This window comes from Myotis nattereri (assembly GCF_964212035.1).
Source record: "Myotis nattereri genome assembly, chromosome: 15".
Lineage (NCBI taxonomy): Eukaryota > Metazoa > Chordata > Mammalia > Chiroptera > Vespertilionidae > Myotis > Myotis nattereri.
In genome coordinates, this window is record NC_138090.1 from 2,831,230 (window position 1) to 2,857,069 (window position 25,840).

At 56.4% G+C, this 25,840-nt stretch overlaps 1 protein-coding gene across 3 annotated transcripts in view; it reads left to right on the forward strand.

Annotated features, from left to right (window-relative positions):
• TENT4B (terminal nucleotidyltransferase 4B) overlaps nt 1–25,840 on the forward strand; it is a gene marked incomplete at its 5' end in the record, with an annotated part of 41,913 nt that overhangs the window by 11,321 nt on the left and 4,752 nt on the right. The window contains 9 exons of one of the 3 annotated variants that reach the window (XM_081108005.1): nt 17,261–17,384; nt 18,570–18,616; nt 19,634–19,754; nt 20,681–20,788; nt 22,734–22,862; nt 23,481–23,694; nt 24,932–25,058; nt 25,134–25,237; nt 25,323–25,510. In XM_081108005.1, coding sequence (XP_080964131.1) covers nt 17,261–17,384; nt 18,570–18,616; nt 19,634–19,754; nt 20,681–20,788; nt 22,734–22,862; nt 23,481–23,694; nt 24,932–25,058; nt 25,134–25,237; nt 25,323–25,510 — 1,162 coding nt within the window. The remainder of the gene's footprint in view (nt 1–17,260; nt 17,385–18,569; nt 18,617–19,633; nt 19,755–20,680; nt 20,789–22,733; nt 22,863–23,480; nt 23,695–24,931; nt 25,059–25,133; nt 25,238–25,322; nt 25,511–25,840) is intronic. The other 2 variants (XM_081108006.1, XM_081108007.1) reach the window with 2 other exon arrangements.

A 25,840-nucleotide genomic window follows, 5' to 3' on the forward strand; every position in this document is an offset into this window, starting at 1 on the left:
TTTAGTTTCCTAAGGTAGAAACTTAGATAATTGATTTTTAAAAAATATATTTTTTTATTGATTTCAGAGAGGAAGGGAGAGGGAGAGGTAGAAATACCAACGATGAGAGAGAATCATTGATCAGCTGCCTCCTGCATGCCCCTTACTGGAGACTGAGCCTGCAACCCAGGCATGTGCCCTTGACCGGAATCGAACCCTGGGCCCTTCAGTCCACAGGCTAATGCTCCATCCACTAGGCCAATGGTTCTCAACCTTCTGGCCCTTTAAATACAGTTCCTCATGTTGTGACCCAACCATAACATTATTTTCGTTGCTACTTCATAACTGTAATGTTGCTGCTGTTATGAATCGTCATGTAAATATCTGATATATAGGATGGTCTTAGGCGACCCCTGTGAAAGGGCCGTTCGACCTCCAAAGGGGTCGCGACCCACAGGTTGAGAACTGCTGCACTAAGCCAAACCGGCTAGGGCGGTGGTTGGCAAACTGCGGCTCGCGAGCCACATGCGGCTCTTTGGCCCCTTGAGTGTGGCTCTTCCACAAAATACCGACTTCTGTGCAATGGGCCACGAAGTTTCAATCCCACTGTATGCGCGCCCGCACGTGGTATTTTGTGGAAGAGCCACACTCAAGGGGCCAAAGAGCCACATTTGGCTCGCGAGCCGGGGTTTGCCGATCACTGATTTAAACTATATAGGTAGGGACATTGTTATTAACTTAATTAGGGTACTCCTAAGCTGGCCTTTGCTAAAAACGTCCTGAATCTGATTGAGGTACGTTCGCTGAGGTTGGCCCCTTCCAACTCTCCCATCCTCAACTCGTGCGTGAATCGGGAGCGCCTCCCCCACGCTGCGGATCCCGCCTGTGCCGTGTCTCCCGACACCCCCACTTCTAACGCCCCTTCTTCAAAACAGACTCGCCCAGACCGAAAACCGACTTCTGCGCATGGGCCACGAAGTTTCAATCGCACTGTATGTGCGCCCGCACGTGGTATTTTGTGGAAGAGCCACACTCAAGGGGCCAAAGAGCCGCGGTTTGCCGACCACTGGTTTAAGTTTAAAAAATTTGGCTCTCAAAAGAAATTTTAATCGTTGTACTGTTGATATTGGGGCTATTGACTAATGAGTTTGCCAACCACTGGGCTAGGGCGATAATTGATTTCTTCGGCTTCTCTTTTCTAATGTTTGCATTCAGTACTATAAATTTTCCTCTGCTTTCTCTGTGTCCCCTAAGTTTTGATAAGTTGTATTTTCATTTTCATATAGTTAGAAATATCTCTTGAGACTTCGTTTAGGGCCCATGTTTTATTTAATCTCCAAGTATTGTGTGATTAATCTCCAAATATTGTATTTTGGGATTTCCTGGCTATCTTTTTTGTTACTAATTTCTAGTTTAATCTTATTGTGCTCTGAGAGCATACTTTGTATAGTTTCTGTTCTTTTAAATTTGTTAAGGTCTAGTCTTGTTAGGGTGTAGAACTGTAATCTGCTTATGTGATTTTTTTGTTGTTTTTTTTAAATCTTTATTGTTCAGATTATTACAGTTCCTCTTTTTTCCCCCCATAGCTCCCCTCCACCCGGTTCCCACCCCACCCTCTGCCATCCCCCCAACTGTCCTCATCCCTAGGTGCACGATTTTTGTCCAGTCTCTTCCCGCATCCCCCACACCCCTTTCCCCCCAAGAATAGTCAGTCCACTCCCTTTCTATGCCCCTGATTCTATTATAATCACCAGTTTATTCTGTTCATCAGATTATTTATTCACTTGATTTTTAGATTCACTTGTTGATAGATGTGTATTTGTTGTTCATAATTTGGATCTTTACCTTTTTCTTCTTCTTCCTCTTCTTAAAGGATACCTTTCAGCATTTCATATAATCTTGGTTTGGTGGTGATGAACTCCTTTAGCTTTTTCTTATCTGTGAAGCTCTTTATCTGACCTTCAATTCTGAATGATAGCTTTGCTGGATAAAGTAATCTTGGTTGTAGGTTCTTGGCATTCATCACTTTGAATATTTCTTGCCACTCCCTTCTGGCCTGCAAAGTTGAGAAATTAGCTGACCGTCGTATGGGTACTCCCTTGTAGGTAACTGAGTTTCTTTCTCTTGCTGCTTTTAAGATTCTCTCTTTGTCTTTTGCTCTTGGCATTTTAATTATGATGTGTCTTGGTGTGGTCCTCTTTGGATTCCTTTTGTTTGGGGTTCTCTGCGCGTCCTGGACCTGTAAGTCTATTTCTTTTGCCAGGTAGGGGAAGTTTTCTGTCGTTATTTCTTCAAATAGGTTTTCAATATCTTGCTCTCTCTCTTCTTCTGGCACCCCCATAATTCAGATGTTGGTACGCTTGAAGTTGTCCCATAGGCTCCTTACACTATCTTCATATTTTTGGATTCTTTTTTCTTTTTGCTTTTCCCGTTGGGTGTTTTTTACTTCGTACTTCAAATCTTTGACTTGATTCTTTTTATAAAAATATATTGATTTTTTACAGAGAGGAAGGGAGAGGGATAGAGAGTTAGAAACATTGATGAGAGAGAAGCGTCGATCAGCTGCCTCCTGCACACCCCCTACTGGGGATGTGCCCACAACCAAGGTACATGCCCTTGACTGGAATCGAACCTGGGACCCTTCAGTCCCCAGGCCAATGCTCTATCCAGGAGCCAAACCAGCTAGGGCTGACTTGATTCTTGTGATCCTCTAGTCTGCTGTTGGATCTCTGTATAATATTCTTTATTTCAGTCAGTGTGTGCTTAATTTCTAGTTGGTCCTTTTTCATATCCTCGAGGGTCTCACTAGACTTATTGAGGGTCTCACTAAATTTATCGGTGGTTTCTAGAAAATTCTTGAAAAACCTTATAACTGTGGTTTTGAACTCTATATCCAGTCGTTTGCTTTCCTCCATTTCTGTCATTTGTGTCCTTTTTCTTTGTCTCCGCATTTTTTATGCTTCCCTGTGTTGGTAGAGTGGCTTTGTGTGCTAAGTGTCCTCTAGGGCCCAGTGGTTCAGCCTCCCCAATCACCTGAGGAGGACACTCTTGGTGCACCCCCTTGTGGTCTTTGTGCACAGTCTCGTTGTAGTTAAGCCTTGATTGTTGTTGGTATCACTGGGAGGAATTGACCTTCAGGCCAGTTGGCTGTGAGAATCAGCTCTGTCTCCAGTGGGAGAACTTCTGTGCTGGAGACACCCTTCTGGGGCAAGACTTGCTTCAGTGGGGCTTTGGTGCTCACTGAGTCTGCTCCCTGAGTGTGTCCTTTATGGATCTGAGGAGTTGTAATCTGGATGGTCCCACTCTGACCACTGGGTACACTGGCTCCTGGATCTCTAAGGAGGTGCTAATTTAGCCTCTGCCTGAGGTTACACAGCAGGAGCCATGGAGAGATCTGCAGATTCCTCTTCTTTGTTTGGGGTTTGGAGGTGCCGAGATGAGGCCCAGCTGTGAAGCACTGCAAGCTGCTGTGGGGCCTTGGGCCTTCTTTTGGATGTTCTGGGTCTCTCTGACCCAGCTGCAGTTTGTTAGGTAATTGTAGATTGCAAAGGGCCAGGGCATTCATCTGCAAAAGCCTCTGCCACAGCCTGGGTGGTGTGGTGTGTTTTTTTAAACATATCTCTCTTGAATGTGACTTCCAAATAACATATGGTTAAAAAATTCAGAACGAAGCAACCCATGCGGTGTCTACACATAGTGGAATATTACTCAGCCTTAAAAAGGAAGGAAATTCGACACATGCTACAACATGAACAAACCTTAAGGACTTGCTGAGTTAAAAACAGCCAGTCACAAAAGACAGCTGTGGAATGATTGTATTTCTGAGAGTCCCCGGAAGTAGTCCAAGCCATAGAGACAGGAAGTAGACTGGTGGTTGCCAGGGGCTGGGCGGGGGTGGGGTGGGGGTGGGGAGGGTTAGAGAATGGGAGTGTTTAGGGGGGGCGCGAGCTTCATTTGGGGAGAATTGCAAAGTTGTGGAGCCAAGCTCCAGTTGTGCAGCATAAGTCAGTTCTGGGGACTCTACGCGCCGTCACCATTTGTTTTAATCGATAATTTGAACCTCAGGCAGGTTCAGTGACTTTACCACGTGTCATGGCTGGTGAAGTGACTTTGTCTTTACCTGGAAGCAGGTTCTTAGCGCTCGTCTCTCATAGGCCTGTGTACCTGTCAGCCTCACCTGGGGTGTCAGATACCCCAGGGGTGGTGTCCATCCCACCCCAGCCTGCCCTGCTCCCCACAGCCCCCCCAGCCTGCCCTGCTCCCCACAGCGCCCCCAGCCTGCCCTGCTCCCCCCAGCCCCCCAGCCTGCCCTGCTCCCCACAGCCCTGCAGGTCGTGGTGTTCTGCTTAGCGAGCTGGGCAGGTATCTCTCCAGCCCGTTACTTCAAACAGGGTCTCCGTCTGAGGGAGTGAAAAGCAGTCTCCAGTGACCGGAGCCCGGCTGCTCCTGAGATCCTGGCTTATAGGTCTGGGGGGGGGGAGGGGGGCCCTCATATCATATTTTTAAAATCGTAGGCAGCACAGGTTGAGAAGTGCTGCTCAAAGGGTCTTTTCAAGCAGAGGTTCAGAATCCCCTAGCTGCGCGGATTAAAAGTAAAAATGCTCATTAAGAAATTTGAGATTATGTCTAAGACTTTTTAGAAATGTGGTCTGGTGCCGAACGTGCTTTTTTTGTTTTGTTTTTTGGGTGGTGAGGGATCTGTTATTGGTGAGCAAGGAGGAGTGTTTGTATTGCTGGAGAGGGAAGCGTGTTTGTGTTTAAACGCGAGGACCGTGTGTCTTCGGGCCTTCATCAGTGAGATTCCTGTGAGCGTGTGGACTTGAACTCCTTAATGGCACATGAGGTGAGTCACAGGCAGTTTACAATGCAGACATTTTTCTTCATTTTAATTATGTAAATAAGGCATGAATTTATTTCCTCCTGAGAGGAGAATAAAAAAAGATTAATATGTATTTTCATTGATTTTAGAAAGGAGGAGAGAGGGGGAGAGAGAGAGAAACATCAATGATGAGAGAATCACTGCAGGCCATCGCTCTATCCACTGAGCCACACCGGCCAGCGCCATACCATCATTTTTTAAGCCATTTCCCATCAGAGACCCCAAAGGTGTTTCCAGTGGGCCTGCTCAGCACCGCGTGGACGCCTGCACGTGCCTCCTGTGCGCAGGCCCCGTGAGCGCTGGCACGGGGTGGGGATGGATGCTAGGTTACCCCCTCCGAGCTGTGGTGGGTGGAGGGGGGCTCGGGAGAATTTGCTGGACTTGCACATGATTGAGTGGGAACACAGCATCGCAGAGCGCATGTCCGGGTTTTGTTTGTCACCGTCACAGCGACGGGGCCCGCTCTGGGTTTGCCCCCTGAATGCCTGCTGCCCAGCGCCACTGTGCTGGGTGCTGACGGGGCCGCATTCGCCAGAAATGCTGAATTAGGTTTGTGATGTGAGGATGATTAACAGATAATGGTTGCCAGAATAATTGTGTCAGACAGCAAGAAACAGCAAGAGAATGTGATGTGTCCTGCATTTCCTTGGTGCTTGCCTACTGTCATCGTGTTAGAAACTTTAGGTTGTGCATTTAATCATTTTTCTTATAATTTTGATCAACTTGACTACAAAAATAACACAAACATGCCATTTCAGAGAAGCTCTTTATTATAAGCTGTCAGCTCTTTGTTAGTCTCTCAACTCTTGTCTGTGTCTTTGTAAAAGATCCTTAAACAATAATTTCCATCCACATGGGAGGTCTCACTGCTTCTGCCGTTTTGCACGGCCTTGTCCCGGGTCTGCCTGGCCGGTAAGCGCAGCGATCGGAGGGGCAGATACGCTTCCCTCCATCCAACACCAGGGCCTGCGCGGCGCTGCCTGCCCTGGGCCTCCGAGGGGCTTTCTGTCTCTGTTGTGCACCCCGTGCCGGGAGCAGGCCGCGCGGCCTTCCCGCCGGATTGCAGGGTCCCTTCTTCCAGGCTCCCGGAAAGACCCTGATGGTCACCACTGAACGCGGGGAACTTCGCTGAGGGCTTCTCCGCTCCCTCCCCCCCCCCCCCCCAGCAGGTTAGGTCTGACCGCCGTGCGTATGGTTGTCTCGGTGCAGTGGCTGTGAGGTTTGCCCCTGGGTGTGTTGGTGCGTGTCTATGTGTGCGGAGGGTGTGTTGGTGCGTGTCTGTGTGTGCGGAGGGTGTGTTGGTGCGTGTCTCTGTGTGCGGAGGGTGTGTTGGTGCGTGTCTGTGTGTGCGGAGGGTGTGTTGGTGCGTGTCTGTGTGTGCGGAGGGTGTGTTGGTGCGTGTCTGTGTGTGCGGAGGGTGTGTTGGTGCGTGTCTGTGTGTGCGGAGGGTGTGTTGGTGCGTGTCTGTGTGTGCGGAGGGTGTGTTGGTGCGTGTCTGTGTGTGCGGAGGGTGTGTTGGTGCGTGTCTGTGTGTGCGGAGGGTGTAAATGTGTCAGTCATAATGTCCTCCTGTGAGTGGCACTGCTGCGCTGGTGTCTAACTCTCCTCCTGCTTATCACTTCCTTATCTGAAGGTGAGGTAACGGTGGACTTGGTGACATTGAGTGAGGACATTGGTGTTTGTCCTTGGCCAGAGGGTCAGTCACGTGCCCAGCAGCAAGGCGAGGTGCACAGCCGGCCGGCCGAGTGGGAGGCTGTTTTCTCGGAGGCGGCCCGCCGCTGTGCAGACTGTGCCGCTGTGCAGCGAGGCAGGGCCTCGGCAAAGGGCAGCTGAAGGACAGGTCACGTGTGCCCATGGTGAGGAAGTTGATGGTGGAAGGGCTTGTGTGTGACCTCCTGTGGCTGCTGGGAGACCATCCTGTGAAGCCAGCGGTGCCCGGGGGGGGGGGGGTGGGGGGCGGGGAGCTGGGACGGGCTGTGCAGATTTTACCCCCTGGTGACATGTGAGAAGCTACTGGGACTGTCGGACTAGGTTGTGGTGACCCTTGATTCCTAGGTCCCCTTTGGGTCCTAACAGAATGTGGTCTATAAGTGTTTTAATATTTCTTTTAAAAAAAGTATATTTTATTGATTTCAGAGGGGAAGGGAGAGGGAGGGATAGAAACATCAATGATGAGAGAGAATCATTGATCAACTGTCTCTTGCACGCCCCCTAGTGGTTATTGAGCCCGCCACCAGGGCATGTGCCCTTGACCAGAACCCGGGACCCTTCAGTCCTCAGGCCAACGCTCTATCCATTGAGCCACACTGGTAAGGTTGTTGTCAGTCTTTCTAAAAGGGTAACAACTTGCTTGTTAGCTTGCTCCACGTGCTAAATGACTAAAGTGTCGAGTTGCTTTGTTTGGGTTTTTCTAAGTCATTCATTTCCTGGCTGCACAGTCTTCCTGTGACTGACTTACAGACCCCCCTGCTCCTCTCACTGTGCTTTGTGGTGGCAGCAGTTACCTGCTGATGGAGTTTGGGTTGTAGCCACCTTCTGGCTGTTGTGAATAATGCTGTGGGTGTTGGTGTAGAGGTGTCTGCATTTCTGGTTGCAATTTGAGTTTACACCTCGGGGTGGCATTGCTGGGTCAGATGGTGACACTGTTTAACCTTTGTAGGGCTGCCCAGCTGTTCCGCTGTGGCCACATCATCTGACATCCCCTCAGCGAGGCAGGGGGCGCTGGCCCTTCTGCATCCTCACCAGCACTTTTTTTTTAAAATCGTAGCCGTCCTAATGGGTTGAAATGGCATCTCGTGGTTTTGATGGGCATTTCTCTGATGCCTAACGAGGTTGACTATCTTTTCTTGTACATATTGGTTATCTGTGTATCTTCTTTGGAGAAATGTCAATTCTTTTGCCCATTTTTGTGTGGTGTATTATTTTGTTGTTGTTGTTAAATTGTAGGAGTTCTTCAGATATTTTGGATAGTAACCCTTTATCAGATATGTGATTTGCAAGTATTTTCTCCCACTCTGTTGGTTTCATCTTCCCTTTATTGATAGTGTCCTTTGGGACATGAAAGTTTTCAATTTTGACAAAGTCCAAGCTACCTTTTTTTGTTGCTGTTGCCTGTGCTTGTGATATCATATCCGGCCCTGCCAAATGCCAAGTTCCCTGCCGACTCCGCCGCGTTTCTTTTCGTGTTTCCAGCTTTAGTTGGTAAGGTTGGGTCTTTGCTCCATCCTGGGTTGACTTCTGTGTGTGGTGTGAGGTAGGGGTCCTGTATGTAGTGTGAGGTAGGGGTCCTGTATGTGGTGTGAGGTAGGGGTCCCGGGTCATTGCTCTGTGTGGATGTCCAGTTTCCCCGGCCCCATTGGTCCAAGGTTGTCCTTCCCCTTTGGCTGCTCTCAGCACTGTCGCTGAAATTGTTCTTAATAGAACGTGAGAATGCACACAAGTATAACATGCTTATCCTCAAAGACTATAAAAACAAAACGAACTAACAAGTTAAATTCATATAAAATGACAAAACCAATAAAAGTGGAAATGAGTGTTAAGGGACAGATGACTCAGTCCAGTCAAACCGCTGCCAGTGTGAGCTCGCTATGCCAGCCGTGGTGTCTGTCGCGAGCGCATTCCAAGTGCCTTTCTTGCTCCGCCACGTGCCCACTCAGTTCTCTCCCCACCTCCTCCACTCGGAAACCCTCCGAACTTGCGGGTGTGCGCTGTGCACCTGTCAGGGCTGGCTGCGCCTGAGGAGTGCAGACCCGTCCCGGTCCCGTTGGGCGGTGGTGTGGCGGGAGCAGACACGGGGGCTGGGAATCCCGGGCGGCTCCCCTTCCCAGGGAGGCGCGGGGTGAGCAGGACAGGCTTCTGCGGGTGTTTTCGGGGTGATACTGAAATGAAAGCACAATGTGAAAGTCCCCACAGGGAACGATGGGCTGGGATGTGTCCGCCACTTCGCTGAGACCCGGCTCCATGTGTGACTCACATGACTTGGTTCCTGTGATGTCCAGTTGGAACAATTCGAAGGAGATGCTGACATTCCAGTTTCGGGGGGAGGAGCTTGTTTTTTCTTTTAAAAAAAATAATTTTTATTGATTTTTAGAGATAGAGGAAGGGAGATGGAGAGAGGGGGAGGGAGAGAGAGGAACTCCAGTGTGCAAGCAGAACACAGACTGGCCGCCTCTCGTGCCCCCACCGCGGTGTGACTGGCAGTGTAACCGGCCGTGTGACCAGCCATGTAACCGGCCGTGTAACTGGCTGTGTGACCGGCCATGTGACCGGCTGTGTGACCAGCGATCTGACCGGCAGCCCTTGGTGCCCTGGACGGCCACGCCGCGCCAGCGAGCCCACGGGCTTCTCCTTCCCTTTCCTGTGGCACCTCCATGGGGCGCGGCCATCTGCTTTCCACGCTGCTCCCCTGGGCGCAGGCCTCAGGCGTCCTCAGTGGTGATCTGTAGCCTGCATCTCACTGCCAGGGCTTCCCCCCGCAGCCGGAGGAGAAGGGGTGGCTGGGGTGCTCCCGGGTGAGTGTGTGTGTGTGTGTATACACTAATTTGGGGGGCTGTCTGATCTCCTAGTGTGTCCCCGGGGCTTCACAGCTTTCCCTGGCCTCAGGGCTGGGGCTGAATGCGTGGAGCCGGCAGCGGTCGGTGAGTGAGCAGGGGCTGCCTGCGTGGGAGCCCATTAGAAAGAGCAGCCGGGCCAGGCGCCTGCGTGGGGGTCGGCAGAGGCTCCTCCGCGCAGCGCACGCAGACGGGAAAGGTAGTGGCAGGTGCGCCGGGCATTTACTACTAACGATCTGGTCTGAGGCTTACACAACATACATGTGCGGCCGGGGGTTGTGTAATCCATGCTCTAAGTGCTCTGTCTTTCTGTGGTCAGCGTGGCTGCCCCGTGGAAGTGTCAGGCGTGGTTTCTGCTTCGTGGTTTGTGAGGAAAGCTTCTCCGGTTTGGAACCAGGGGGCGGGGAGGGGGCGGTTGATTAACATGAAGGTGGTCTGCTGTTTGGCTTTCGTCCTTTCTGTTGTCACGATGAACGTCGTGGCTTGTTTGTGGGAGCTGGAGACGGGGCACATCCTCTGAGTTGTCGCTTTTATTTTAATCCTCATCCTCGTCCTCATTGTCGCCACGGAAGGAAGAAACCACCATGTTCCTTGTCCTGGCGAAAGCAGAAGAGATGCTGGTGACAGTGACTTGACTGAGACAAGCCTACGTGACATATGTCTGTTAGCGTCCGCCTCTAGCGGACGAGGACCGTGCAGACCCGCCCATCGCCTGATGAAGCGTGGCCAGCCATCCAGTGTGCACGGGGCACCGCAAAGCTGGCAGCGCCCGGTGCCCGTCGGGCAGGACGCGGCTGCGCGCCGGCTGGTCGGCCTGGTCATGGTTGGGCTGGAAGCCTGTCTGGTTGGTTATAAACACACACAAACGCCACCAGCTTTTCTACACGACAGAACACGTGTAAGAAGGGAACAGGGTTTCACTCACTGGAGCATCAAAACCCCCAAATGATTGAAAAGCAAGCCAGACGTGGGAAGAGGAAGGAAAGCCACAGGGAGCACGGAAGACTGGAGCAGCGTGGGAATGCCGTCCTCACAAACCAGTGAACCTGCTTCTGAGGGAGAGGCGTCAGCAGGCAGGAGCAGCCAAGGACGTTTTTGAAAACACGCTCGAGATGAGTTCGGGGGAGGACTGGTTTTGTATGATCAGCTGCTTATCGATTTACACAAGAATTTCGCCAGGTGACCTGAGCCCTAGAATATTCAGAACGGCAGCAGATCCGAAAAGAAAGCCCGCGACAGACCCACGCCCCGAGTTGAATGCGGCACCGAGGCTGCGTGTGAATCGGGGCTTTGAAGGGCAGGAGGAAGGAAATCCTCTTGGTTTAAGCAAAACCCAGGCGAAGGCCTTTATGTTGCCCGGTGCCGGGGTGCCCGTCGCGCAGCGGCTCCCGGGCGGCTCAGCACCCGGGGCTCCTGGACGTGCCGCGTTCCCCGGGCCGGCTCCCGCCTCCCCTGTTGCCAGGGCTTCCCTCCTGCAGCTGGAGGAAAAGGGGGTGCAGCTGTGGAGACCCCGCGCTTCTGTTTGTACAGCTCGAGGCCAAAGAAGAGAACGACCTTGCGGAGTGTCGGTGCGCCGTCCTCAGGAAGCCGCCCCGCGGGCTGCGGGCCGTGTGCCCGCCCTGGGCCATGGCCATGGGGTGACACCGACGGGGTGTCCCACGCCTGCTCCATCCAGAACCGCAGCCTCCCCGGCACCTCACCGGACGGACCGGACGGACGGCAGGGACAGGGCTGGCTCCCCACAGAGGTGCTGGGGGAGGGGCCAGGGGCCAGGCCACGGGACGGGCTGGAGCGCCCTTTTCTCCATCAGTAAAGGGCGCTGGGAGGCAAGATGGCGGGCTCGCGGTGAGCAGACGTCAGGGTGAAAATAGGTCTGCCTAGAAGCGAATTTTAAAAGCATTTTCTCTTCAAATGTTTTTCCATCCCACCTGATAAAGCATCTTGATTCACCGTGGCCGTATCAGCAGTGAAATGGGCGATATCGAACAACTATTTTGAAACATTATTTCCAATCCAGAATGGAGCTTTATACTGTGTTTGTCATAAATCCACGTACTCTTCTCTTCCAGCTGACGGTAACTGCAAAGTAGAACTTGCTTTGAGATCTGAAGGCTGGACGCAAGTTTGCTACCATCCTCCCGTGGGTATTCCGTGTGAACACACCAAGCCTGTCCCTCGGCCAGGCCCTGTGCAGAATTATGGAGAAACAGGATCACATCCCGAGAACCAGATTAGAAGGAAAAGATGAACACCTGGAGCCGGACCCGCGATAGAACGGCTTAGCAAGGTGCTCTCTGCCACTGCGCACCGTTGGTGTCCTTGTGGTCAGTGTCATAGGCGTCGCAGGAAACGGAGTCCTCCACAAGACAGATGATACTGAGGTTTTCAGTAAAATGCTGTCCTGTTCTCATTTGCCATGTGAGAAAATGCAATCAGATATATTCACTACTATGTTATATAGTAAAATAATAATAAAATGTCTTTTCAAAAAAAAATAAAGGGCGCTGGACACTGAGCAGCTGTTTGAAAAGTTACGAGTGAGTGATAGCTCAATAAAAGGAAAAGTCCCCAGAGAAACACGTTGGATTTTGTAAATAGACTCTAGTTTTTGAGCCGTTTGAGGTTCGCGGCAAGTTGAGTGGCAGATGGAGAGGCTCGTCCCTTCCCACGGGGCCACCTTTGCTGCCGGGTCCTGAGCTCCTGGTGGTGTGCGTCTCGTGGGTTGGATAACGTGTGACGACGCACCCCTGTGTGTCTACAGGGCAGTCCCGCTGCGCCCCTGCCCCCTCCCCCCCAGCTCTGCGCACACTCACCCCTTTACCGTCTCCGCATCGTCTTGCCTTTTCCCGAATGAGTTGGAGTCGCACCGTCCGTGTAGCCTCTTCGGTCAGCTTCCTGCGTTTAGTAACACGCAGGTGAGGCGCCTCCGTGCACCCCGGCTCCGGTCACTCATCCTTCTCAGCACCGGCTGGTCCACGTTGTCCGGCTGCCGGTTGATCCACCTGCTGAAGGACCCCGTGGCTGCTCAGGGCCTGGCAGGATGAGAAAAGCTGTGGTCACCTCGGCGGGTTCTGTGTGGACACGTCCCCAGCTCACTCGTCAGCACCCAGGAGCGTGGTTGCTGGACCGGACGATATGAGTGTTCAGTTTTGTAAGAAGCCGCCAGCCGCCCTCCCGCGTGGCTGCCCACGCTGCCCTCCCGCGCGGGGTGTGTGTGTGTGTGTGTGTGTGTGTGTGTGTGTGTGTGGACTCCTGCGGCTCCACGTGCTCCCGGCAGTCAGGGAGTGATCTGGGTTTTGGCCGTTGGGATAGGCGTGCAGTGGTTTAATTGCAGTTCCCTGGTGACACGTGATGCCAGGCATGTTTTCATGTGCTTGTTTGCCATCTGTTTTTGTGAGTGTGTGTGTGAGGTGCCTGTGTAGGTCTTTTGCCGAGTTTTTGGGTGGTTTTGTTGAGAGGATATTTCTATACCTGTTCCTTATCAGGTTGTGGGTTTTGTGGATAGTTTCTCGAGGCTGCGGCTTGTCTCCTCATTCTCTGATAGTCAGATACTTCCCTAACCTCAGGGCGAAAAGCTTTGAAACTGGAAAGGGAGACCTAACGCAGAGACGGCGGGCTGATGGCTAACAACTGCACAGGACGGTTTGCTGTACTGTTTCTCTTGTTCAGCTCATCTTTTGACGTTTATGTCAGAATTTTAAAATAAAAATGATACCACAGGAGGAAGGGGGCGCGCGCAGCACAGGGCGCCCATTCCGACGCAGGTGGCATTAAGTGGCAGCGCCTCCTGTAGGTGGGCGTGGCCTTGCAGGTACCGCCCCCCACACTCCCTAATGCACCCCCCTCTGCAGGGGCAGCTGAGCTGCCCTTTCTTGTTACCAGTACATTCATTTACCACAGCCGTCTGCTCCTTTTCGCAAAGTCATAGGCATAAGTCCACGCAAATAAACAGTCTATACGCATTGAAAAAACCTCACAAAATGGAAAGACAAACAGGAAAGGGTATTTGCCATATGTCTCTATGACAAAAGGTTAATACCCATCTATATATATAAAAGCCTAAGCAACCTTACGACCGAATGACCGGAATGACTGGTCGACCAGTTGCTGTGTCGTGCACTGACCACCAGGAGCAGATGCTTAGTGTAGGAGCTGCCCCCTGGTGGTCAGTGCGCTCCCACAGCCAACCTCCCATGGCCAGCCAACCTCCTCTGGTCCCTCCCATGGCCAGCCAATCTCCTGCGGTCCCTCCCCCCTGCCCTCCTGCTCCCCTGCCCCCCACCCAGCTGGCTGGCCAACCTCCCATAGTCCCTCCCACCAGCTGGCCAACCTCCCCCGTCTCTTCCCCTGTCCCTCCCCCAGGCCAGCAGGCCCCTATCGGCCCTGGTCGCTGGCCAGGCCTAGGGACCCCACCTATGCACGAATTCGGGCACCAAGCCTCTAGTAATATATAAAGAATGCCAGTGAACCAAAAAGAAAATGACCAGCACAACAAAAAGTAAGAATAAAAACTTAACTAATGTTGATCCAATAAATTTAATAAACAATACTTACTTTAAAATGTTTTTTAAATGAATTCCCAGTAGGCTTTATGCTTCAGTTCCACCCAGTGGCTAATTGAAAGGGCCCTCGGGGTGGAGTGGCGGAGCCAGGCGTGGGGTCTCACGGCTGCTCGCTGCCTCAGGTGACTGGTGTGTTTGGTTGCTCTGTTCCTGCGCGCTTTTCCAAACGGCTGCAGGTTCCCATCTCTCTCGGAGTTTGTTTTGTGGTGGTTAGTTTTGAAGGGATACAGGACCTCGTAAAGTCCGCTGGGTTTGTTTGCGTTATGTTTGTGGCATCTGTGAGTGAATTCGTTGTGAATCAGCCTGTCCTTGCGTTTTTCACCGAAGCTTTTAAAGATTCCACAGCCAACACCAGCACTTGCCCAGGAGATCTCAACAGCTCTCTCCCCGTTGGCCTTGCTCCTGGTTCCCGCCTCCGGAGATGCTACGTGCATGTCGGGAGTTTGCCTTCCCCGATGTGCATGGTTATTAAGCAGAGTCACTTCTGACCTGCGGGACCTGGCTTCCCCGGGGGGCGCGGCGGGGCCTGGAGGCGAGGTGCCGGATGGTTCTGGGCCCCTTCGCCAGCACGTGGCCGCCGGGGAAGGCATTCAGTGACTTGTGTATGTCCAGAGCCTCGCTGGTCTTAACCCCGCCTCCCCCAGAGATAAACAAGTCGGTGAAACGTAAATTACGGACCCTGTTTGGTGTTAGATTTGGTGTTAGAACTGTGCGGGTGGAACACAGGCGCCTTCGTTGTTAGAGCTCAGCATGGAGCAGGCTCCTGTGAATGACCTTCTCCGTGGCCCTGGGCCTGGAGGTCGGGAGAGGGGCCACCGTGTTTATTTGTGCTTTTCCTCTGCAAATGCTGAGGGCTCCCGCTTGGGGGCTGAGTTTGTTAACTGAGCTTTTCTCTGGAGAGAGCTGGTCTTAGGGAAAACTGTCGGTTATTCCTTGAGATTCCCAACTGTTTCCAGATTTGGTCAGATCCGCGCAGGGAGCTGGGGGAGTTCGAGTTTTTCCTGAAGGGAGAGCATTAATGACCGAGTTAGAGAAAGCGCTCCCAGGGACAGCCTCTTGCCTCTTCTCTCTTTCCCGTCACCTCACCGTTGCTTAGACGTGGGGGCAGGGTCAGGGGGCAAAGGAGGACGCGGGGGGAAGAAGCCAGCAGGTTCCGCTCTCTCATAGCAGGAGAGGGGGAGGGACGGAAATCCAACGAGAACCGTCCTCCCAAAACCCAGGGATCCGTGTCCGTGGATGGAGGCGCTGGCGTGTAAAGGACGCTCTAATTTCCAGGAAAGCGGGTCTGAGGGCCGCGCTTAAAAGGCAAAAGGAAGGAAAACTTCACCCCGTGGACTCATCCTCCGTGCCTCCTGCCAGGCCCGCACCCAGGAGGGGGACACAGTGTGACATTCGTTCTTCAGCCGTGACCACGGTTGCCAGTGCCCAGCAGCTGCGGGAGTCGGATATGGAGGCTCCTTTCCCTGTTCCGTCACTGTACACTGCCAGCCGCATCTTCTCTCTCCCTTGTTTTTTACATCTTAAGATATAGTGAGAATTGGGGGGGGGGGGGGCAGGGTAAGTACGTTTCTTTTCTTTTTAGCTTTGACGCTCCTGGTCAGCGCTGTAGGACGTTGGCACATGTGCCGACTTCACCAGGCAGACAGGAGGCATTGCGTCCTGGGAAGGCCTGCACCCCTCGGCTGTGGACCAGTTCCATGTGCACACGGTGCTGTGCATGGGGAGACGTGTTTCTGAGAAGTGTGGTTGCGTCCTCACCTTCTAGGACGTCTGTCGCCCTCGGGCCACCCTGCCCTCCGTTCCGGTTCTGTCGTTCCCCCACAGTGTGAGCCCCCATCTCCTTGGACCCTGGTGCCGAGCTCACCGTATGACCAGGCACACGTATGCCGGTCTCCTGTATGACCACGTGGGCGTGGGCGTGGGCACACGGGTGAACGAGGGAGAGCGTCCCTGGGCTGCGCTGGGGCTGGGGACAGGGCTGAGCCAGGAGAGGGGTGTCTGAGTGGGGAGGCCGGTGAGCGCGCGGTCGGCTGTGCTGACCGCTAGGCAGGAGGAGGGCCAGCGGAGTGGCCAGGAGCCCTGGGGACGTCGGAGTCGTACCCGGGAGCCCTGGGGACGTGTGAGCGGAAGGCTCGTGGGAAGGGGTTCCGGGCCCAGGGCTGCAGGGGCGCGGGCGCTGCTCTGGACTGTGGTGGAGGCCGCAGGTAGGCATGCTGAGAGGGAGTTGGCAGGTGCCCAGATTGGCACCCACGGAGACCCTGTGGGGCTGCCGGCTTGGCCTAGGGAGGCGGATGGGAGCCCTAAGGGGGCAGGGCCTGGTTTGGAAGTGGGTTTGGGGTTTTTGGAGGGTGGGGGGAGGGGATAGGATTTGGAGACCCGTTAGCTCCAGAGGATGAGGAAGGATGCCGCAGGGAAACGCCGCAGATTATGTAGGGGAAGCAGTGACCCCGGGAGGGGGGCCCCCGGAGAAGGAACGGGGTTGGGAAGAAGACGTGGCCTTTCGATGGGACTCACTGCGTTTGAGTGGCACCGAGGCAGAGCGGTCTCTTGGCAGAGGAAACACGGGAGTGCAGGCGTGTGCGTGTGCGCGTGTGCGTGTGCATGGGCCAGTTTCCTTGTAAAAACCCAGCGGAGGGCCTCCTGAAGAGGTCACTCAGGCGCACTGGGCTTGCTCTGGGCCAGTGCTGCCCCGACCGTCGGGCCGGCGGCACACGAGGCCAGTCCGCACTCCGGCCTCAGGCTCCCGGAGGAGGTGCCGGCGGATTAAGGTGCTCTTCCAGAACGTCGCCTGGCGCTTCCAGGCAGCCCATCGGTGTGTCCCCAGGAAGGGCGAGCCCGAGGCGAGCAGAACCGCCACATGCGTCCCAAACGTCCTGTCCGGGGCTTGGGTCCCTCTCTGTCCCGGTCAGGGCCGCCCGGCCGACCTCCCCGGGGTCAGGGCCGCCCGGCCGACCTCCCCGGGGTCAGGGCCGCCCGGCCGACCTCCCCGGGGTCAGGGCTGCCCGGCCGACCTCCGGGTTCCTGCAGTGGTTGCTCAGGGTCTCCGGCTGCCGCTGTCAGCATGCCAGCGGGACTCCTTGGACTTTCGTCTTTTGTGGAATTATTTTGCTATTTTTGATTAAGTTCTATACATTCCCATTTTAGCTCAGCATGAGTTGCAGCGTTAAAATTAAGGTAGCGATTGAGGATACGTCATCAGCGGAGTGACCAGACTTGATTAGATGAGGCTGTTTAAGGCCGTGGCTTCCTGAGGCTGGGCCGCCCGTGTGACCGTCTGCCTTTCTTCCCAGCCTGCACGAGGAGATCAGCGACTTCTACGAGTACATGTCGCCGAGGCCGGAGGAGGAGAAGATGCGGATGGAGGTGGTGAACAGGATCGAGAGCGTCATTAAGGAGCTCTGGCCCAGCGCTGACGTGAGCACTGCCCGGCGGGGGCGGGGGACGTGTGGGCTGGTCACCGTGGCCTCCGGGGCAGCTGCCGGCATCTGCAGCCAGGAGTTTCCTTCAGCCTTTAGCACGGGGCTCCCGAGTCGTTAGCACAGGGTCATGGGGTCGGCTGCTCCAGGCCGGCCCTCGGGCTGGTGGGCCTGGCAGAGGCATCGCAGGAGGCGGTGTGAGGAGGGCACGCCTGTGTGCTCTGCTGCCCGAGGCGTGTCAGCGCCACGTGGCTCCAGCCTGCAGATGAACAGTGTCGTTTAGAGGGAAGGAGGGCGGAGGAACGGCTCCTGTCGTCTGGGGATCATGTTCTCAGGCCGATGCCAGCGTCTGTCTCCCCCCCTCCCCGCAGGCTGTTCTCTGTGCTCCTACCTCCACCCGGCTCCCCGCACAGCCCCCCAGTGCGCACAGCGAGGCCCAGGGCTGCCTCTGCTTATTGCGGTTTTTGTTCCCGCACTGAGTCAGCTGCACTTTCAGGGCTCCCTTGAGGGTCTGTTGTACGATTGTGTGTCCTAAGGGCCCGCGTTAGGCTCCGTTCCTGTGTTATGTAGCTTTTCTTAGGCTCTGTCCTGGGTGGCGAAGGGGCCTTTTTTTTTGTTTTTTGTTTTTCCGATTGGTAAATGAGGGGCTGTAGGTGGTGGGAGAGGAGAGGAGAGGAGAGGAGAGGAGAGGACACGCAGACTTCACTGAGCAGCTGCTGCCGCCCCATGGCTTCTCCTGTCGGCCTGAGTCAGTGGCTCTCTGTGGGGGGGGGGGGGGCATGTGCCCCCTGGGAGGCATTTGGCATTGTGGGTGGGAGACAGTTTTCATTCTCATGACTGGTGAGTGCTCCTGGCAGATGGTGGGCGCAGACCAGGGGTGCTGCTCACACCCCACAGTGCCCAGGACAGCCCCCCCACCAAGAATGACCTCCACATGTCAGGATGCTGAGGTCGCGACCCCAACCTGAGCTCCACGTCTTCCTCCTGCGGCCACGCTCCCTCCAGTGTCCCGGGGGCAGGGACTGTGTCTTGGGGGCAGGGACTGCCTGTGCTCCCTGGAGCGTGTGGGGGGAGAACCCGCTGCAGTGCTCAGAGGCGCCAGCAGAGGGCAGCAGACACCGGCCTTTCTCCGTGGCTGGTGGCTCAGCTGATGGCGTGGAACCTACTGTCGTTTCTGTTTCAGGTCCAGATATTTGGGAGCTTCAAAACGGGCCTGTACTTACCCACCAGGTGAGTGCACGGCGCCTTCGGGGGTGGGCCTGTCCCTGGGGTGCATGCTTTGCCTGTTGGGTTGTAAGCGTAGAAACAACGCGGATGATGAAGCAGACACTCACATTTCTGTATGCGATGTGGGTTCCCCGGGGTGGATGTCACTCCGACCGCTGTCAGCAGGCGCACAGGTCCTGCCTGCCTTGTCGTGGTGGGTGGACGGGGCGCCTGTTTGGGGCGCAGCTCAGGTTCTCTGTGCGGTGGCGAAGGTTCTGGCCGCCTGCCCACAGCCCAGCAATGGGGCTGTCACTGGCCCCGCAGGCCTCAGCCCGTCCCCTAACCACTCACACGCCAGGGGGGCCTTTGGGCGAAGCACCTGCGTTTACTGGGGGCCGTTTCACTAGGAGCTGTACCGTGACCCCGCGTTCAGCACCTGACCCAGTGGGTGGGTCCTGACGACCCCCCCCCGCCCAGCCAAGGCCGTAAGCGTCCACTCGGGTTCACTAACACTCGTCCCTGTCTCGGGGCTGGGCCCCGCAGAATCCCGAGTCGCTCTTCTAACAGTGTCATTGCACTCGGAGTGGTTGGTGCTGTCACATCATTCCGAGCTGAAAGGGCACAGACATAACCCCAGGGAAGGGCCGGACAGCCTCTGTCCCGGGAGGGCGCTGGGCAGTCCTGGCGTCTCCTTCCGGACGGCGGTCGGGCCGAGCGTGGGAGAGGGCGCGCGTGCGGGTGTCTCCTTGTTTACACGGTGGCGGCACCTTGTCTTGCTCTCACTGACGCACAGCTCTCAGCACAGCCAGAGTCTTCAGATTCTAGCCCCAGAGTCTGGACGAACAGGAACCATTGCGGGTCTTTTTGAGGTTCTGCTTTCACAGTCGCCTGTCTCCCGGGGCCTGGCCTGAGTGAAATGACTCAGGAGGCGGCTGTTAAAGTCACCAGCGCCCTCCTCGGGGCCCGGGGGAGTGGGTGGTGTGAGGGTCTCAGGCTGGCGGGCCTTGCGCTCAGGGGAACGGCCCCTCTCGCTCTGCCCAGTGACATTGACCTCGTGGTGTTCGGGAAGTGGGAGAACCTCCCGCTCTGGACCCTGGAGGAAGCTCTCCGGAAGCACAAGGTCGCCGACGAGGATTCGGTGAAAGTCCTGGACAAAGCCACCGTGAGTCCCCCTCGCCCACTGCCCTCACGCCCCAGCCTGCCCGGGTGGGGTCGGTCGGTCGGGCCCGGCACTCGGTGCCTTCTCTCCGTCAGTGGGCACCATGCCGGGCGCATGGCTGTGTGTGACACAGATGGCCTCCTGCGGTCACACCTTCCCTTCAGAGGGCACCGTCAGCCCGCGGGCCCTGCAGGGATTTGTTCAGTGGAGAGCAGAGCCAGCCCAGGGTCTGTCGGGCGTTCTCAGCGGCCCAGCCGGGGCTGCTCTGCTCCGTCCGAGTCCGTGTCTGGGACACGGGCCGTAACGCTCTATAAGTCGTGCCCCGTCCTCACCAGCCTGGCCTGGCCGTCGGGGAGCTGCCGCGGGCGTCTGCACGCGATGTCCTGGCACAGCGGCCTGGGCAGCCCCGGGAAGCCTGGCGGCGGGTGGCTGGGACTGCGGGGTGCCGCCCGCGTTTTCTCGCATGTGGTGCACACGGAGCTTTTCTTGTTCTTATGAAGAATCCCACACGTCTCGTAAAAATTGTCGTCATTTTCCATTTGGGAAATGACGTTTCACTCCTCCTGCTGGGTTGTCCGGGCTCCTGGCCACACTGACCGTGATGCAGGGGCCTGTGGGTGCCTCAGCCTCGCGGCCCCTCTGGCTGCTTGGCGGCCAGCGAGTAGGAAGCTGTTCCCCAGACGTGGCGTCAGGAAGGGCTCTGTCACTGGGTGTCAAAACTCAGCCGTAGGAGCGACAGGATACGCGGGGTGAGGGGAAGCGCCAGCTGCGCAGAGGGAAGTTTCTGGAAGGCGGGGAGGGGGGCGCGCAGGCCTCAGGACCTCCTGTTTCAGGTCCCGAGGGGTGGGGCCTCACGCCGTTCACCCTGCGCCCTGATCTTGCCTCTGGTTCGGGCAAAGCGCTTTAATGCTCCCTTTCTCCCCGTGCAGGTGCCTATCATTAAGTTAACAGATTCCTTCACGGAGGTGAAGGTGGACATCAGCTTTAACGTGCAGAACGGCGTGCGGGCGGCGGACCTGATCAAAGACTTCACCAAGGTCAGGGCTCACGCTCGCCAGGCGGCGGCCACGCTGGGCGTGGCGGGAGGGCCCGTCCTGGCGCTGAGAGGTGCATGCGATCGCCGGGGAGCGCTTCTCTCCGGAGCCCCCCAAGAATCAGTCACTTACAACGTGGCTTCGAGTGAGAGCCGCACTTGAGAAAGCTGCTCTGCTTGTGGGAGAGGAGGGCGGGAGCCACGCTGGGGGCAGAAGCTGTCCGTCTTTTAAATATATATTTTTACTGGTTTCAGAGAGGAAGGGGGAGGGAGAGGGAGAGAGAAACATTGGTGATGGGAGAGAATCATGGACCGGCTGCCTCCTGCACGCTCCCTACTGGGGATCGAGCCCACAACCCAGGCCTGTGCCCCGACCAGGAATCAAACCGTGACCTGGGTCGTAGGTCATCGCTCAACCACGCCGGCCGGGCTCTGATCATAAGAGTTCAGCCTGGGGCCCTCCCAGGTGACTGACTGCTCTGGGTTTCCGTCCCCGGCGCCTGAAGGTGGCCCCCCAGACTCCTCCCGCTGTTGGGGGCGGTTGAAGCCATCTCGACTGCTCCATTTTCTGGAGAGTTTGCGGGCCCCGCCCTCAGGACACCCGAGCAGAAGCGTCTGGCTGCTGTGGTTACGCCCACATCTCTTCTGACGTTGACAGTTTTTTTAGCAGCTCTACGGGTTCGCCTTTCCCTGTTTTATAAGCAGCACGCTAACTTCTTTATTCTTGTGTACACGTTCGGAGTATAGGAGAGAGAGAGAGGAATTCCAGCCCCAGTCCCACACTGTGGGAGGTGCCGGCTGTGCGTAAATTTTCTTCTCCCAGAAATGTTTCCAATTGAGTTAATAGCAATAATAAAAATTTACTGGTGTGAAAGGATACCTTACACCCCACAGGCTTAGAGTGGCTTTATATCATCAACTTTTTTTTCTTGTTTATTCTCCTCTTGGATTTTTAACAAAAGGAATGGCACCCTGTACGCTCATTATCTTATACTTTAAAAAAACCACAATTTTAAAAAATTTTGTATGGGTTTTTAGAGAGAGAGATTGATTTGTTGTTCCATTTAAATTGCGTTCATTGGTTGGTTCTTGCATGGCCCTGACCGGGTATTGAACCTGCAACCTTTGCCTGTTGGGACGACGCTCTAACCAACTGAGCCACCCTTATCTTTTTTTGAACTTAGTATTTTTGGAGGTTTTTTTCCTACCCACACAGACAGGCTTCCTTCATTTAAAGAGACTATTTCTGACTTCCTCCGTCTCGCTGGACAGTGCTGCTTCCTGTACTTGTTCCTTCTCCTGCTTGCTTGCTCGGACATGACTTGCAGGAGTCCACACTTCTTTCTTTCTCATGGAAGCGTTGCATTCTTAGCGCCAGGGAGGAACTGGGCATCCCTGGCGACCCACCCCCGCGGGGGCCGTGAGAACAGCTGGGGCCTGGCTCCTGGGAGCGCTGAGTGAGGCTGTGCCCGAGGGGCGTGGGCTGCACTGCCCTGGCGCCGGCTCAGGTCTCGTCCTCTGCGTGGGGAAGGCTCGCCCGCTCCGGGAGCCGCAGGCCGGCCGCTCTGGTCTTGGGGCCCCTGGTCTGCCTGGGGGTGCTGCCCGTGAGAAATGCCCCTCTGACGTCCGCTGACTTGGTGCTGGAGGCGTTGGGGCTGCCCTGCGCTGCTTCTCTTACCTGTTTGCCACTGAGCATCTCGCGGTGGCGGCCGGAGTGACCGTCATCAGACGCGCTTGGTGTTGCCGGCCGTGGGCGCAGCGCGGGCTCCGGCGCCGTGTGCCGTGGGCACGTCCCGTGCTCCCCCGTGGCTGAGGCTGCTTTTACAGTCGCCCTTCAGATGGGGCGGGAAGGGTGCCCGCCAGTTGGGAACGGGGGACCGTTCGTGCCTCAGACGAGAGCACGCTCGGCGCTCCCCGCGCAGGGCCGCTGACGCCTCGCTCCCCTGCAGAAGTACCCGGTGCTGCCGTACCTGGTCCTGGTGCTGAAGCAGTTCCTGCTGCAGAGGGACCTGAACGAAGTGTTCACGGGCGGCATCGGCTCCTACAGCCTCTTCCTCATGGCGGTCAGCTTCCTGCAGGTGAGCCCGGCTCGCAGGCCCGTGTGCGCGACGGGGACACCACAGGGAGTCCCGGGGGGACGCTGCCCGCTGCCCGGGTCACTTACGACCTTCCCTGTCACACTTCTCACCTTTTTGCAATTTAGCAAGTATTTCAAAGTCCCTGGGAAAGAATATTGCTTTGTTTTTAATCCCACGTGTTCTGTTGTTTTGAGATTTCTCACTGCACATTTTAAAGGTGGGGTGTGGCTTCCGTAACGGTGACTAGCAGTAGAAACTCCCCGCACAGCCATGTCCTCTAAGCGCCCATCTTGAGTCCCGCGGGGCTGGGCCTGCCGCGGGGCGAGGGGAGGGGAAGTCCCGCTGCCCTGAGCGGGCTTATGGGGCCCAGTGCTGCCAGCGGCCTGGCCTGCTCGGGACTCGGCGTGGCGTCGTGTCGGCCAGCCCTGCCCAGCCTGGGGCCGCCGTCCGCCCCGCCTCCCAGCGGCCCCGCGCTCTGCCCGGGAGGCGGGGTGTTGTGTAGCAGCCGCGAGACCAGAAGCGGGCAGTGCTGGGGGTAGAAGTCAGATGTCATGTGTCACCCCCCGGGAAGTCGGAGGACGTGCAACGTAACTTGTTTTCTTCTCCTTCTGGTTGTAGTTACATCCCAGGGAAGATGCTTGCATCCCCAACACAAACTATGGTGTTCTCTTAATAGAGTTTTTTGAATTATATGGACGGCACTTCAATTATTTAAAGACTGGCATCCGGATAAAGGATGGGGGTTCATATGTGGCCAAAGATGAAGTTCAGAAGAACATGCTGGATGGCTACAGGCCGTCGATGCTCTACATCGAGGACCCTTTACAGCCAGGTACTGAGTTAGGGAATCCGTGGGCGGGCGGGGGAGGGGCGCGGCGTGGTCACCGCGTGGCAGTTGGCGCTGTTCCCACAGACACTCAGGATCGGCTTCTAATGCGGACATTCTCTGTTCATCAGAAAACCTCATGTGCAGATACATGGAAGTCAGCACACACCCGCGAAACCCAAGAACACACACACACACACACACACACACACACCAGAAAACACGCTGCAGACCCTGGGCGAGGGGAGTGGTGTGGGTGGGAGTGGGTGTGGCTGGGGGGGGGGGTCTGGTCTCCATTCTGACAGCCACTTGTCTCCTTTCTCGTGTCCTCATCACCCAATTCCAGGCTGTTGCCAACCAGGGCTTTTATTTTTTAGTTTAATGGACAGTGACATGGTTAGCAGCTACATGGGTTTCGGGGGCACAGTTCTGCAGGCCGTCACTGCACGTGGCACTGTTCACCCCGGTGCCGTCTCCTTCCATCACCAATCACCCCTTGACCCGCTCCGGCCTCCCCCCTCCCCGGGCTTCAGCGCGAGGCCTCGGGTCCTCGGGCCGTGGCCCAGTAACAGACTCCCGGGCGGAGCGAGCGAGGGGTTCAGAGAGGCGGCTGGTCTTCCTTGAGCTTCCTCTCCCCATCCGTCCTGCGTGGCCTGCGCGCAGCCCCAGCGTCGAGCGGTGGGAGGGAAGAAGGGTGGTCCCCCCGTGCTCCCCGGGGCCGCGTGCTCGTCGTCTCCGAGGTCCCTGGGCAGCGGCGCCTCCCGGTGTGGCTGAAGCTCCGCCGTCCTGCGCTGTCGCCTCGAGCATGGCGCTCGCCTGTGCCGTGGCGTGAGCTCTGACAGGTGGGCAGGAGGGAAGTTGTGGCCTCGGCCTTTGCCGGCCACCTGGGCATCTCGTGACTGAACAGTCCCGTGTGCTTCCTCCTTGAGGAGCCGTGTATGGGACCTGCTCTGCAGAAAGACTGTCGGCCCCACGGCCTTGCTGTGCGGAGCTCCTGGCCCCGTGGGCGGTGCTCACAGGCTGGGAGGACAGGAGCATGTTGCCCGGGCTCTCGCAGGAGAAACCGGCGGGTCCTGTTTGCAGGAAGCCTGTGGGGTGGTGCCTGGCAGGCCGAGCACGTGGAGGCCCGAGCGCCTGTTCTAACTGCTCAGTCGGGACGTCCACGCCAGGGCCCCGATCGCCCGCGTGGCAGGCAGAGCCCTGAGGGGCGGTGGTGGCCCCTCTGACCTGCCCCTCTCCCCAGGCAATGACGTCGGGAGGAGCTCGTATGGAGCCATGCAGGTGAAGCAGGCCTTCGACTATGCCTACGTGGTGCTGAGCCACGCCGTGTCGCCCATCGCCAAGCACTACCCCAACAACGAGACGGAGAGGTAATACCCCCCTCGGCGGGCGCCCGAGCAGACGGTTCCGGCCTCAGGCTCACCCCCCTCTCCTCTCGCCCGCAGCATCCTGGGCAGGATCATCAGGGTGACGGACGAGGTGGCCACCTACCGGGACTGGATCTCCAAGCAGTGGGGCTTGCCGAGCAGGCCCGAGCCCTCGTGCAACGGTGAGTCCCGCGCCGTCGCCACCCGCTGTCCCCACGGGGCGTGACTCGCGGGAAGACACGTTTCCCACTCTCCGCCCCCTCTCAGGAAACGGTGTCACCCTGATGGTGGAGCCCCCGCAGCTGGAGAAATGTCACAGGAGCCTCTCGGGCGAGAGCGACGCCCTCGGGAAATGCAGGGGCAAGACTGCGGAGCCGCTCAGCAAACACTCTTCCAACTCCTCGTCGGGCCCCGTGTCCTCGTCGTCCACCACGCAGTCCAGCTCCAGCGACGTCGTGAGTACGGGGCGCGGGCGGGGGGCTCGCTCACTGCGTTGTTACTGGGGAATCTCAGACGTCCACGCTGCTTCTCGCTGTCGAGTTACAATCGACAAGCTCACCGCACACGTGCACGCACGTCAGTGACCCTGCCCGGGCTCCACCGCGCACACGGCGCTTGCCCCTCCAGCACGCAGTGGGTACGACGGGGGGCTCCATTCCTGCTGCTTCCCTGACAGGCTCCCGTGGGAGGTCAGTGGGCGCCCCGAGTGCTGCATGCCCCCGTTAGCCAGAGCACAGGGTGGTCCCAGTGTTGCTTCTGACATGAGATGGACACATGAGGAATCT